This window comes from Hermetia illucens, chromosome 7 (genome assembly GCF_905115235.1).
Source record: "Hermetia illucens chromosome 7, iHerIll2.2.curated.20191125, whole genome shotgun sequence".
Taxonomy (NCBI): Eukaryota; Metazoa; Arthropoda; class Insecta; order Diptera; family Stratiomyidae; genus Hermetia; species Hermetia illucens.
This window is the reverse complement of record NC_051855.1, coordinates 8974254-8990227: the sequence shown is the minus strand read 5'-3', so window position 1 is coordinate 8990227 and position 15974 is coordinate 8974254. Positions and strand designations below refer to the sequence as shown.

The following is a 15974-nucleotide window of genomic DNA, read 5'->3' as shown; positions in this document are numbered from 1 at the left end:
TGTAGTGTACCGTTACGGTCTTGAATGAAGTGCTCTAACACACTTCAAGGCCCTGATCCAACATGGGTTGTTGCGCCAACGATTATTATTATTATAAAGGGGTCGTGCGCGACGTGAAGCTCGGAACTGCTGAGAAGGACAACGTCCGTCGGCCGTACATCAGCTCGTTCCTCTCCTGCCGGAAGAAGAAGGCGAGGCAGGCAACATTGTATCCCGCACGAATCCAATGCCAGCAAACGTTCCGTCCCGAACGCAGAGGAAAACGAGGCGGAAGCATTGGTCGCTGGGGAAGGTAGAGGTTCTTGTGAGGTTATGCCTGTTGCCGGCTGCTGTACTTCCTTGGACAATAGATCCAGTACTGGAGACTAGGATAATTGATCTAGGCTCGGTACAGGTAAAAGCTTTCGACCTAAAATATACCATTGCAACCTCTGTGAATCTTACCCGGGACCTGGAACTCATGTCGCACCAGATGGGAAAATTCAGAAGAATTTGAGAACGACGAGCGGGGGGGGGGCCGAAATTCGAGATTACTGCGATGAACTCAGGAAATCAAACGAGTTACAAATCGAGGATCTTAGTCGGGAGCTAAACGCGGTGTACAAAATAAAGCGCTCAAAAAGGTTCTCTGGGCTCGCCTCTCTGGTGACTAGCGGACTCTTGAAGTTAGACGCCAAGTATTTACCTGGTCTAGCGACAGCAGGAACCATAGCCTGTCTCGGTTATCGAGATGTAGCTATATGTCACGAAGTGGAGACTATGAAGAACCACCAGGCCAGAATCGCGGCCTTAATGCTCAATATAACGGATTTGGAATACCATCAAGTCGAGGGGCTGTTAGGTAAAGGCAGCTTGGGAAGGCACGACGTGGAGCCGGAGGTTGAAGCAGTTTTCAGGTGATCCAGTGCAGAGGGTAGCAGTACAGCAGCAGCTCAAGCGCCGAGTGCGTTCTGGTGAGGCAATTAATTAAGTTAAGGAACTTATTACTATGTAAAATATAAAAATGTTATAATTAAATTAAATCAAAAGCCATAGTTATTATTCCTCCCCCAAGCCTTTAGGAACCTTTCAGCCACTCTTTAAAAGGAGTTCCTTCGGAACATTTCAAGTGACCTGGAGCAAGCGAGCCGAGGTAATATTTCGGTTGGTGTATCTGGAAATCGCCCCGTCGATGACGAATCTTTCAAACATCGAATCGCCCCGTCGGTGACGAATCAATTAAACAGAAAATAAGTATAAAAGAACGGTATAATGGCAATTATTTTTAGTAGTTTTGTACTGATGAAGGGGGTAAGTTGCTCCCGAAATATATATTTACATTGATAACTAAAAATTGTAGTTTGAAGGAAACTACCCTTGTCCATCAACTTAGATATATTCTTATAGACTTACCTATTCCATCGTACTAAAGCTTCTGGTATCGTTTCAAGTGGATCGTTGAGTAAAAATTGTCGTATACCACGAAAATAGTGTTGTAAAAATAAATCCCAATCCAGTTGGCTCATATCGAAAAAAAATATGTCTTTATCACGATTTGACAATCGTTGCCAAAGGTTTTTCACGTTATCTGTTTGGTATTCCCATTGCCGCATTGAGAAGTATTCAATAACATTCATGAAACGATGGATTTTTTTATATGTGTTAAGTAGTCTGGAAAAAATATTAAAAAAGAAAAATAAATGGAAATGCTTAAATGGCATAGTTTGAACGAAAAATGATAAATTCGTAAATCAGCCTTGTTTTATTCTTAACATCTACACAACCAATTTAGTTTTAATTTGTATTCAGTAAGTTTCCTAACTCGAATGGCATATACCAGGTATACTCCTAATTAATTTCCGGTTTTTTTCGACGGATGGCGTTCTATGCTTAGCGTCGTTGTTGGTCACACATACCTGTCATTTTGTTTAGTTGGTGTCGAGTATCTAAACTGCGCTGACGTTTCCCCAAAAAGTTCCTCCACCAAGTTTTTATTGCGCGTCAAATATGTCGGTGTTCGTACCGAATTTCGAGCATACGCGCCATGCATTGCTTTTCATGTTCAATCAAGGAAAAAATTTATCCGAGAGCCACTGCGCACTTGTGGAAGTTTATGGCGATCGTGCAGTAACACTTCGAACATATGAAACGTGGTACATGCACGCTCCGGGAAGCGAAAATCGTTTGATGACGCCGAATTGCAAGCATTATTGGATGAAGACAACACACAAACGTAACGACAGCTTGCAGATACGTTGGGAGTTCAACAACAAGCAATTTCGAAGCATCTGCGAGCCATGGGAAAAATTCAGAATTGTGGAAAGAGACAAATGGAGAACCGAAAAGTGACGTGTCAAATGCTGCTTCAACAATACAAAAGAAAGCCTTTTCTAAATCGTATTGCTACAGGCGACGGAAAGTGGATTGTCTTGGAGAACCCTAAACGCAGCAAATCGTGGGTGAGTCCAGGTGAAGCATCGACATCGACGGCACGACCAAACTGTTGCGGCCGGAAGGTCATGCTGTGTATGTGGTGGGACCAGACCGGCATGATCTACTTTGAACTGCTGAAACCTAGTGAAACTGTGAACGCCATTCGCTACGAACAACGATTGACTGTGTAGCGACTCCAATTTTTATCTGACACCAAGAAGCTTTTAATTTTATATTAGTGACTTATTTTCGAAGAATATGAACCCTAATGGAGATGGAAATGATCAGAATTAAAAATTTTGCAGGTGTAGTGGACCCCGAGCCTGTACCCGATAATCGCCCGCTTCTACCCCTATAAAATGTAAAGGAACAAAAATTTCTGCAGCGTATTCTAGGCAGGCTAACGTTCTAGGCAATAAAAAAAATCGATTCTGAAAACCTCGTAATGTGGTTTCCCCCCCTTAAGGATCTGGGAACATGGAGGGAAAGGTTTTCGTATTCTGGTTAACTATGGATAGTAAGGCTAACGTTCTAGGCAATAAAAAAAATCGATTCTGAAAACCTCGTAATGTGGTTTCCCCCCCTTAAGGATCTGGGAACAGGGAGGGAAAGGTTTTCGTATTCGTGGTTAACTATGGAGAAATTTACTGCTGAAGCTAGCAACGGAACGGAAGAAGGCCGCATATCGAGTTACGTTGCATTCTCAAAGAACGCGAGCACCCGCAGAGACCTATCAGAACTCTGTCGAGCGGAAAAGCGACTTCACAGATGGAAGCAGGAAGTCTGGGAAAACCAACAGGTCTGTGAACAACCGCACCAGGCGCAGTGCAACAAGTCAGCAGGGTGAAGTCTTATACACATCGATGCTCATCCTGCCGAGACAAAGAGAGAAATCTAACTTCCGACAGAATGGGTATATTGGAGCGATGGGTTGAGTACTTTGATGAGCTACTGAACAACCATAATATCGGGGCGAGTTGAAGGTCCTGCCCACTGAAGATGACGGACAAATACTGCCACCACCAAGTATAGAAGAAACAGTGCGTGCAATTCATCGGCTTAAAAATTATAAGTCGCCAGGAGCGGATGGAATTACAGCCGAATTGGTTAAATGTGGAGGAGACCAATTACACCAAGTGGTTCATCAACTTGTGCTCATGGTATGGGACAGCGGATGTATGCCTGATGATTGGCAAAGAGCCATTATCTGTCTCATACATAAAAAGGGAGATATCACACAGTGCAGCAATTATAGAGGTATCACGTTGCTGAGTACTATCTATAAGATATTCTCCGCTATCTTGCTAGGCCGGATAGGCCCATACCAAAGAGGCTTCACTCCGAGCAAATCAGCAACAGATCAGATTTTCTCTGTGCGGGAAGCGATGGAAAAACTGTTGGAATATGGACATCAGTTGCACCATCTTTTCATCGAATTTAAAGCCGCCTATGATAGCATAGCAAGGATAAAATTGTACACGGTCCTGAGAGAATTCGGTATCCCGACGAAATTGATAAGACTGACTAGGCTGACCCTGACCAATGTGCGAGGTCAGATAAAAGCAGCAGGATCACTCTCGAGACCATTCGACATCAACAACGGTCTAAGACAAGAGGATGCCCTATCATGCGTTCTCTTCAACCTGGCATTGGAGAAAGTGATTCGCGATGCAGACGTAAATGCGAGAGGCACCATCCTCTTCAACTTCACCCGACTACTGGCCTATGCTGACGATGTTGACATAATGGGAAGAACAACCCGAGGTGTACAGTAACCCTTCATCCAGATCGCGCAGGCGGCCATTGAGGCGAGATCTTGGGCTGCACATTATTGAAGGCAAGATGAAGTACATGGTGGCGACGTCAGCGCCAAAAAGCAAAGAATGAACTACATCGAATCCCATTGATCAAACGAAAACAATAAAGATAGGAGACTACAACTTTGAGACCGTTGAAAATTTCTCCTATCTAGAGTCCAAATACACAACCGATAACAGGCACCACCTGCATAGGGTCAAATCTCTTACTGAACAAGACAATGATCTTGCCAGTCCTCATGTATTTCTCGGAGACTTAAGTTCTTAGCAAGAAAAATTGCGAACTCTTGGCCGCGTTCGAGAGAAGAATCCTTCGAAGAATTTTTGGTCCCCTACATGAGGATGGACGATTCCGTAGCCTACATAATGGCGAAATCTATGAGCGATACCACGACCGTCTGGTTGTGGATAAAATCCGGTTCAACAAGTTGCGGTGGGCCGGTCATCTAATCCGTACGGATGAGAATGATCCAGCCCGAAAAGGCTATAAGGGCAATATCTATGGTAGAAAAAGAAGACGAGGCAAACCCTGCCTAAGATGGAGCGATGGCGTAGGCCAGGACGCCAGACAGCTTTTAGGAATATCAAATTGGTGGACCTCGGCGTAAAACCGGGATGTCTGGAGTTCCTTATTAAGGCAGGCCTAGACCGGATACCGGTTTTTGCGCCATTGATGATGATGATGATGACCATCAGGCTATCTTTCAGATGGAGCGTAGGACAGATGCAAAACGTATCGAGAAAACTGTAGTAGCGGGTTGGACATCCAAGAAACTTGACAAGGAAATGTTTGAGGAAATTCGTCTGCAGGAAACGTCGCCACCGATCACCAATTCTAATTTGCTGCGAGATATCATTAATACCCTCTTTCCCACAGTTTCAAATGAATCGAACCTGCCACTGAAGGAGTCCTGGAATCCGCAAAGAACATTGTGGAAAATAAAGCCTCAGACTTAGATGGCATTCCAAATAAAGGTCTGGTAGCGGCTGTAAAATAGTTCCAAGGTGGTTCGCTGAAAGACTTACGCCGTGTCTCAAAGAAGGGGGTTTCCCGCGAAAGTAAAGGGAACAGAAGCTTGTCCTAATCTCGAAGTGAAATGAACCTTTGGGTGATCCTTCGTCTTATAGGCCTATATGCCTATTAAACGGCGTCCGCAAACTTTTCGAACGGGTCATCTACAATAACCTCTGAGATAGGCAGATCGGACAGTATGGTGACGAAAATTGCTGTAGAAGCAGTAGAGTCCAATAAATCTTGCGCGGTAGTTACTCTCGACGTGAAGAATGTCTCCAATACTACAAAATGGAGCAAGAAAATTGCGGGTTTGCCCAAATTGGGAGCTCCCAAATACCTAGTGCGCATAGTCATAGAATTCCTTCGGGAGAAGCAATTATGTTATGATTCGAACGATGGACCTAAGACGTATAGAACAACCTGCGGGCTTCCACAAGGATCAGTCTTCGGTTCTCTCCTGTGGATAATAATGTATGATGAAATTTTGAAGTTGCAACTGGCCAAAGGAGTGACAATCATTGGCTTCGCAGACGACATCGGAGTGACTATCTTGGCACAAGGTATTGAGGAGTTTAAGGTCCGCACAGATGAGACAATTTTTGAAATAGGATCTTGGATAGAAGACACTGGTCTGACGCTCGCAGAGCATAAAACCGAAGTAGCTTTTATTACTAAGAGAAGGAAGCAAACGTGGATAAAGATCAGAATTGACGAACAAATAATACATTCGCAACCAACGCTCAAATACCTAGGAGTCATGGTTGAGCAAAGGCTGAATTTCAAGCCCTACTTTGAGCATTTAGCAATCAAGGCTTCCGGGGTTGCTACATTGTTGACAAGAATGTTACCGAATGAAGGTGGTCCTAGGCAAGGTCGCCGACTCCTTACCTCGAGAGTTTTCAGTTCCATCTTGCTTTATGCAGCTCCAGGCTGGGCTTGGGCAGCAGATAAAATTTGTTGAGTGCATTGTGAACGTCGTGCGCTTACCGTACAACATCAGACGAAGCAGCATGTGTGATAGCAGGCATGGTCCCCATCGACATCTTAGCGAACGAGGATCGACGAAGGCGATCCAGAATCTGCTGAGGAAGAGGGAGATTGGGAGGAGAGTAGGAAATAGTGACACGAGCCCCAGTTCGTAACTGATCCTACCGAAATGGCAGTCCCGCAGGGTAAGCGAGGGAGAATGTGGTGGTTTGAGTGAGTAAAAGTCTCATATAACCATATGGCACGAGCCAGCGATAGGTTGTGAATCTTTCCACCTTCCAACACCTAAAAAAATACCTGTCCATTCCATGAAGATTTTTTACCGCATTCTTGGCAGCCGCATTGGCGACATTATTCAAACAACCGCCACCTGGCTAGGTTTGTCAACACCTGTGAAACTAAAGCCCTTGACCGTGTGCTACGCAAGTTTTTTTGGTTTGCTTTGCGGTAACTCTTAGTGTCAAAGGAACTCGTGCGCTAGGTTAAATGGTTCCATCGCAATTCGAAAAGTAAAATCTAGCTTAAGGTGAAATGCATTATGAAATAGCTTCACCTGACAGCGCAACTTAGGTAAAGGTAAGTACCACAGCTGACGCAATGGCAAAACGCTTCCGATGCTTCACGGCAAAGTGCTAAACTGCTCTGAGTATCGAAGTTGACGGAAAACGACTAGAAGACCGACCGAAACAATGGCTTAATACGCTAAATGGTGATTTGTGAGGATCTCGACTCCTTTGAAGCCAGGCCTATCACGGAACAAAATGGCGTTGTTTCGTTGCTTGAATCTAGGTGATATACCCGCTACTTGGTAAGGAACCAATAAGGGTAGCATCAGCTCCACTCTCGTATAGTCCAAAAGTGTAATTTTAATGCGGTTTTTTCATAAAAAAGCACAATAATATTCCCTTCTTCTCATATCATTCATTATCATCTCACTTACCTGGGTTTCTTGCCTATGCATAGCGAGAATGTGTCGAATATTATTGCAGGCACGTAGTGTAGAAACAGAATTGTCAAAAAGTGCATTAGTCTGTTTGGATTATTTGAATAGCACAGGTACCAGATTGCTTTTACTGTTGGATACATCAGACCATATTTTGTTGTTTTCGTCGTAAATTCACCCCACGTTAATTCGTTTTCTTTCGATGTGCAAAAATTATATACGGGAATCTCACGTTTTCCAGGTATTTTGCTAAAAAATTGGAAGAAAAAATATGTAAGTTTCAGTTTCGACCTCAAAGTTAAATGAAGAAATATAAAAAATCAATTTCTCGATGACTTGAAAGTATGTATCCCGAAAATTTCCCTTTTGGTTCCCCATATAAATACTAATTACTCCTAGCAACGCTTAACCTCTGTGATGGGACTACCATAGGTTTCTTTTTTAGTCAGTCTTTGGTAAATGGAGTTTTGGGATAATGAGCAATCTCATTTTATAATATGTAGGGTATTTTCACATAATGTTATGTCAGATCTAATTGGTACTTTCTATATTGCTCAATAAATTGACTTTACTGGATAATATGTATGTATGACTTTTGCCTATTCCAGAAATTCCGATGGCAATGGCTGCGATTCAACTCAGGCCTCCCAACGGCTTTAAGTCAACCTAGTGCTGAAATAACGTGACCGGTGGCTTCCAAGTGTGATACATAAGACCATGCTGCTAACAACAATATCAACAAAAAAAAATTAGAGTGACAAAACTGGAATTGCCAACACTTTTGGGAACGGAAGAACAGAAATTTACCACGTTTGTAGATACTGGGGGGCTCACTACTTCAATACGGGAGGCAAAAAACAGTGGAAGTAGGAGATAAAATAGTAAAACGTCCCTCGGAGAGATACACGGAGGTCTTCTATTACCGGTGGTTCAAAAATAGAACAGTGTTCTGGAGCCGGGGTCTACCTCCCGAATAAAAACGAGAAATGGGCTTTTCCTTTGGGACTATGTGCAACGGTTTTTTAGCTGAAGTATATGCGATCCTAAGGAGGCAACCTGGCTGAGTGACGAACGGTTGAATGGCAGGCGCATCGCAATCTGCAGCGATAGTCAGACTGCACTGAGGGCGTTGAGTACTCCTTTGATCACCTCGAAAATCGTTCAGGAATGCAGAAACCGTTTAAACTTTATTTCTAGATTCGATACAGTGGAGCTACTCAGGGTACCTGGTCACTGTAGTGTAGAGGGAAATGAAATCACGGATGATTTAGCAAAAGAGAATTCAATCTGCTCCATGCCATTGGAGCCATTGGAGTATGAGGTGCATTGGCTAACGCTGTCATCATAAATTGGGAACAAGCTTCTCATAATGAAAGGTGGCAAAGCCACCACGGCCTAAGTGATCAGAGTCTATAGAAAGTTTCTCTCCCACCATAATCACACTCAAGACGTCCCTCAAGGTTCGTCAGCGAAACGTAACGTATCGCTTATGATACGGGAAGTGACGTGGAGTGGCGCATTACAGCCGCGTTCTAAGTAGTAGCCTCGAGAAAGTTTCTCGGCGAATAGCGAACTGCTAATGACGGATACACGTCGGGACACATTGGGAGTCCCCGGAACTGTCGGCAACCCCTTCACAATGTGGATAGGCTGGTGTGAGCCTAGCACTGCCAAAGTGGTAGTGGGGCCTTTGGGACCCTGGCTGGGTAGTGAGTATTAAACCGGTATTAGTACACCGCGTTGCACCGGGTTAGCGCTGATCTGTTCGTTAGTTCCCGAATCAGCTAAGCGTTGGTCAGGTCCTAGGGAACAACAAAGGCGTGAAAAATGGGCCGATGGAGCAGGAGGAGCTGCTGAATCGTATTTCGTAATGCAGGCGAACATGAAGAGCAACAGAAGATCTGCGAAAAGTAGAAGAAACCGCGCCCCTGTGAGAACACCACAAGCGCCAAATGAATTACAGATAGTCCGTTGCAGAGTGAACTGGGGAAAAAATGAAAGGACGAAGAGACATCTGAGGGAGATTTCACCCAGTTACTTTCCAGGGCTGAAAAGAAAAAGGCGAAGAGGAAGAAGAAGCAATAACACTCCGCGTCGTCAGGAAAGCCCTTGCCGAAAATTAAGGGGTTCACGAATGATGGGGCTCCAAAAAGAATAGTTGAGGAGACGAAGGAGCACTAGATCGTCAGCATTGCTTATTAGGCCAACGGAAGGCAAGATATTTGCGGAAGTCCTCAGCAAAATCCGTTATAAAATCAAGTGTAACGACAGCGGAGCGGAAGTGTCTTCCATTCGGAAAGCGAAGAATAGTGGAGTCCTCGTCGAATTAGGATCGAGGAGAACAGATAAAGGTGGGTTCTGTGAAACAGTCAAGGAGCTACTGAGAGAGAAAGCTGTGATTTCTAGCCTAGCACCCACGTGCTCTCTGGAAATCCAAGATCTTGACTGCCTCACAGAAAAGAACGAAGAAGAAGAGGCCGTCAAGCGTCAATGTCCGAAGATAGCCAACGCCCTGATTTGTATCGACCCTGCGAAATCCCGAGGCAAAAAAAAAAAAACGCCGTGATGGAAGTTGCCGAACAATATGCGAGGAAGCTTATTAATAGCGGGAAAATCAGAATTAGTTGGGCAATATGTAGGACACGAATACGGGGCACTCCAACCACATGTTACAGATGTTTAGATTATGGACACACGTCTGCAACCTGCCGGAAACCTGAGAGGAGACCAACATGTCGCAGATACGGCTAGGTAGGCCATAAAGCAATACCTGCAACCAAAAGAAGAGTTGTACTCTATGCAGGGATCGCGGTGCATGAGTGATGAAAGCATTGCGCATACTGCGGGCTCGTAGCGGTGGCCAACCTTCAAAGCAGAACTGGAAAGAGCAAGGACACGGTTAACATGATCTGCCCCTTACAGATCAATATGCACCGCAAAGGAACCACTCATGAGTTGCTAGCGCAGTTCAGTACCGAAACAAGACGTAGATTCGCTGCCATTTAAGTTCGAGATGGCACCCATCCTAGGTTTCTTGCCCAAGGCCAAGGGAGCGGCTTTGTCTGGATTCGATGTTTGGGGGAACGTTTTTCTTTGTCTATTTCGATGCAGACTTGATGCACTGGAGGGCGCTATCTTGGCACGGCGGGGCTCGGATCCTGGTCGAGCGTGACTTCAATGCCAGGTGGCATGCCTCACATCGACTCCAGGGGGAAACGATTTCTCGAAATAGCGGCGAGAACGGGACTCGTAGTTTTAAACACCGGATCCACCCCAACATTTCGGCGCTTAAGATGCGAGGAAGGCATTCCCGACGTAACCTACGCGTCGGAATCATTGGTGTCGCTGGTGGACAGATAGAGAGTTCTGGAAGACTTCTCGCCAAGCGATCATTAATACATCGCCTTCGAAGCAGTTGACGCAATCTCTCGACGTGCACCAACTCGGCGTTCTTTCTGTGTGTGGAACGTCCCGAAGGCCAACAGCGGGAGATTTTCGAAACTCTTGAAGCAGGTGGGGTCGCACTGGAGCACATTGTTGGGGGTGGCGACGCCGCAGCTGTAGTCTGTGCAGTATTGGTGGACGGCGGAAATTGCAGAGCTTCAGGAGGAGTGTCACAAACACCGCCACTTGACGCAACATTTAAGGGACCGGGAGGAGGCAAGTACCACAATGACAGAGTACAGATCAGCCAAAAGGAGACTCCGGAGGGCAATAAACACGAGAGCTGGCCAATTTTCTCTATAAAAGAGTTGGAAGAGGCAGTCTCTTTATGAAAAAGAAGAAGGTGTCAGGACCCTACGGTATCCCGGCAGAGGTACACAAACTGGGGCTCTAACTTCGGCCAGGTTTTTTGTTCAACGCATTGAATGCTTCCCTAAAAGGAGGCATTTTCCCACCTCATTGGAAAGTGGTGAGCCTTGCATTGATCAGTAAAGGAAAAGGCGAGTTGCCGACAGCATACCGACCGCTTTATATGTTTGACACTGTCGGGAAAGTGCTCGAATAGCTCATCAGAGACTCCCTGAATCGATACGTGCTACTGGAGACTTATCTCAACTGCAGTTCGCCTTTAAGGGGGGATCCACAACGGATACTGTCATGCAGGTCGTCGATGGCGTAATGCTACTGGAGGGATTCTTTACGGATATTGAGGAATTATGTGAGATACCAATCCCTTCTCTATGAGACGTTAGAGAGTCAGACAAGGCTGGAGGTTACACCAGGAGTAGCGCAGGAATCCATCCTAGGCCCGGACCTCTGGAACGCTTCCTACAAAAGCCTTCTCAGACTCGGCGTGCCAAAAGAGTCGTGTCTTGTCTGTTATGCACGCATGTTGAACACGCGCAAAGCAGACTTGGCATATTGATGCGACGGGTAACCGGATGCATGACTGCTCACGGTTTTGACTTTGCACTGGCAAAAAAACCGAAGTACTCATCTTGACTAAAAAGAAAACCCCGATTCTGCGTCCCATATCGATCAGCATGTCGTTAAAGGAGTCAAAACCAACGGTTAAATACCTTGGACTGACGCTTGACTCAAAGATGAGCTTTTCACGCAAATCAAAACGGCAGCGGACAAGTCTGCAGTTGGAGCTTCAGCCTTAGATCGGCTAATGGTAAACATTGGGGGTCCTACATCTAGCATATGACGTCTTTTGACGAGTAGAAGGCAGTCTGTTCTGCTCTATAGTATGGACTCCTGGCAAGGAGGTATATCGTAACCGCCTTTCGCATGAAAAGAGGCGGGGAACTTTACGGGTGGCGTCTGCACACCGAACTGTCTCTGAACCGGCTGACTATTTCCTTACCCAATTTTTAAGTGGCATGAAAGTTTTCAGTTTTACCTGCACAAGATTGGAAAGGCACGATCTCCGGATTGTGTGTTTTCCAGCACAGGGGATCTCTCTCCAAACAAAATTGCCGCGGAGATACTGAGGAGCGCTAACAGGTAGGGTCGTGTTGTGCCTTACGTTCGGGTTCTTCTCGTTGCAAAGAAGACATAGCTCTACCGGTGAAGAGTCCGGGTGGCAGGGGGTTTCTCCAGTTTACCTCCTCCTCTCCGGTTCCAGGCTAGCTCTCGGACGATGGGGAGGTATTCAGTTGGTAGTCCAACGGCGTACCGTTGCGGGAGTCCAAAACTCCCTGCCTAAACGCATTTAGCTACCCTACCCAGAATTGGATGCTTTAGGTATGAAAGGTTTTGTGCATAAAAATATTTGAGTGGACATTTGTTCCTGCTCCCACCCTCGTTTGGCTAAATATCTCCAAGGATGTTAAAAATGACATAATGGAGCGTGTTACCCTCAGCCCATCGAAAAGAAACAGACAATGAGAAAGTGTGATGGTAACTAAACGGATCAAGCAGCAATTGCGTAAATTGGGAAACGACCGCTAAAACTCCATCAAACTATAAGTAGCGAACCACAACCAGAACCCCCGTCTCCTCATGCCCAGCAATGGAAGGTCTTTTGCGGAAGTTCTTCGAGAAATGTGCTACAGTGTCAGTGTAGATGTCAACTCTGTGGATTGAGTAAAAGAGAAGCGTGGTTTTAGCCCCCCGTTTCAAGTGTGGGCCTTATGGGTTCATGCTGAGTCATACAAAACTGGACCATTTGTGTGACCAGTATAGCGACTCTGGACATAAACGCAAAACTTGTTCGTTGCAGTGATATTGTTACTCTCTGCAAGGAACTTGGTATGCGGAAAAAGCATATGGCTTACATTCCTGGTTCTGGGCGATTCCAGAAGGGAACTATAGAAAGGGAAAAGCCGAACAGCATGACTCACATCCTACATCTGAATATGCGAAGCACTGCAACTGTTCACGAACTGATGACATAGATAGTGTGAGAAAGAACAGCTATTATTTTTCAATGAGCGGTAAAAGGTTGATCCTGACCAATTTGCGAGACCAGATAAAAGCAGCAGGATCACTCTCAAGACCATTCGACATCAACAACGGTCTACGATAAGGGGATGCCCTATCATGCGTCCTCTTTAACCTGGCCCTCGAGAAAGTGATCCGTGATGCTGAGGTAAATGGAAGAGGTACGATCTTCGTTATGTCCACCCAACTCATGGGAAGAACCACCCGAGACGTACAAACTGCCTTCATCCAGATCGAGCAGGCGGCCATTGAGGCGAGATCTTGGGCTGCACATCAATGAAGGCAAAACAAAATATATGGTGGCAACGTCAGCACCGAAAACCAACCAATCAACAACATCGAACCGCACTGGTCAAACGGGAAGAATAAGGATAGGAGAATACAACTTTGAGACCGTTGATAATTTCTCCTATCTAGGGTCGAAAATCACAACCGATAACAGCTACGATGATGAAATCCGCGCATGGTTGTTGTCAGCCAACAGAGCCTATTTCAGTTTACAAAACCATAGGGTCAAAGCTCTTACTGTACAAGACAATGATATTGCCAGTCCCAGTCCTCATGTATTCCTCGGAAACTTGGGTTCTTAGCAACAAAAATTGCGAACTCTTAGCCGCGTTCGAGAGAAGAATCCTCCGAAGAATTTTTGGCCCTCTACATGAGGACGGACGATTCCATAGCCTACACAATGACGAAATCTATGAGCGATACCATGACCATCCGGTTGTGGATAAAATCCGGCTCAATTGGTTACGGTGGGCAGGTCACTTAATCCGTCCTCCGACGACATCTGCTTTGTTTCTTATTGCAGTGCTGTTGTAAATATTACCTATTTTCTGCATTTCACATATCACGCATTTGGCTATATTGTACGTTGGAGAGTTCCCTGGGCAAGTGGCCGCTGGAAATCATCTTCGGACGGGCCAAGAGTGTGTAGGGCCGGGCTGGGAGTAGGTTCATCCAACTGACGAGGATCGGCTGGTCATGTGTTAAGGGCAGGTAGATCTGGGGGGATGAGCCGAAACAATAGTCCGGGTATCTTCCTCCCTGCACTGGAGGAGGTGCTAATAGGACAACAAGCCAAGTTTGAACAGAGCTTGGTCTTTAGTATGCGAACTCTTTCTAAAAGGTGCCCAACACTTTCAGTTTCAAATGAGACCCTCACCCTGGTGGCCGGGTTAGCCGGGTGGACAATCTTCCTGGGCTACTCGTGGGACTAAGATATGGACTCGATTTTAAAAATTATTAAACCAACGAAAGAAGAAGAGGGAGTGGTTCCAGGCGCATTATCGGAGGACGAACGGCTGGTATCCAGCCAGGAGACTCGGTGCAAACCGTAGCGCCGCCGTACTGAGATCAACGGACTAGTGGTTCCCAGCCTGGAAAATTGCCAAAATAAGGAGGCCGGTACTGTCGACTAGCCGGATGAAAAAGACTTCGCTAAATACCAGGCGATTATCGAGGAATAAAACAGCAAACGCTTTGTGCAGAAGGCGAAGCCCATCGTTCTGAAACAAGCGGAGCAAAGTGGGCAAGAGCTCGGACGCTAAGCAATATCTGAAGAAAAATACGCAGCAACAGCCAGTCGACGAGCCACGAACTGCAAAACCCTACAACGACGTGACCAGGAGCCATTTACGCTGGCGGAGGTAATACCGCTAGCGGCAAACCAGCGCCGAAGGTGTGGACCAGTGTTGAGGCCAGACTGTCCGAGGTGGTCATTGAGAATCTGCTGGACGCCGAAGGTAAACACACGGGATCTATTCACTGCTTTGATTCCTCTCAGGTGGTCCGTGGTTTCCACGTTATAGTTTGCGACGACCAATTCTCCTGGGACTTTCACGGGTCGTGCATCACTAAGACCAACGACGGCTGGGAGGGCGTAAAGCTCAATGTCATTCCCTACGACGAGATTCCGACCAGACTGGTCACTCGCATCTGATTGCCGACGATCCGTATAAAGACAAGCTCGCCCAATCTGTGCGCTTTCAAAACCCCAGGATTCCCATGGACGACTGGGTTGTTAGGAGGAGGAACCACAGACAAATAGCTAACCTTTTCTACTCCGTGTAAATGGAGAGTGTCTGAAGGCACTGAAAAAGGTCGACTATATAGTGCGGTTCGGAGTCAGGAACGCAAAAGTAAAAGTGTTCCGCGCCAAGTGTTCCTAGATCTAATCAACGCCGCCAACGAGCTGTTGGAGGAGATGAGGATCGTCGGTCCGACGGGCACTGACGAACCCCCACGCAGCAGATCATGCTGAAGGTAACGCAGATAAATCTACAACACTCGAAGTGCGCCTCGACTAATCTGCTTGTCTTCCTATCGGCATTGCACTAATATAGTCGATTCAGCTGTGAATGAGTACCTGAGTCAAATCAGGGCAGTAATCTCGGGCGAGCGCAATGCTGATCACATTGCCTCCTATAGAGTTCTGTAATCCTGTAGTGTACCGTTTCGGTCTTGAATGAAGTGCTCTAACACACTTCTAGGTCCTGATCCAATATAGATTGTTGCGCCAACGATTATTATTATTGATTAAGAACAAACTCTCCGGTGTACAAATTGTACAAAGGTCGGGGCTCTGGAAAACGCTTTCGAAGCCGTCTCTAAAGCCTCTCTACTAAGTACAGCAAGAAGACACTGCCACAGTGGTGGAATGACGATCTCTCCAGCCTCATTAAGCTGACCAGGGAAATCTTCAACATCTGCTACAGGCATAAATATTGGCAGCCATCCAAGGACTGCCTGAAGAAGTATAATTCGATCATCAAGGACTATCGTCAGAACATTGAAAGCACCAGTGAATCCGCGAACCACAATAAGATTCTGTCCAAGGAACATAAGAGCACATCCTTCCTTAACAATCGGAAGGCTCCTGGACGTAATCTGTTGGTGAAACCTTGGA

General features: G+C 46.0%; 1 protein-coding gene across 4 annotated transcripts in view; it reads right to left on the bottom strand.

The window, feature by feature from the left end:
- Window positions 1–15974, bottom strand: part of LOC119660867 (fatty acyl-CoA reductase wat-like) — a 216446-nt gene that overhangs the window by 33760 nt on the left and 166712 nt on the right. For all 4 annotated transcript variants that reach the window (XM_038069777.1, XM_038069776.1, XM_038069778.1 and 1 more), the window contains 2 exons: window positions 7172–7423; window positions 1393–1650 (listed from right to left, as the gene is read on the bottom strand). In XM_038069777.1, coding sequence (XP_037925705.1) covers window positions 1393–1650; window positions 7172–7423 — 510 coding nt within the window. The remainder of the gene's footprint in view (window positions 1–1392; window positions 1651–7171; window positions 7424–15974) is intronic.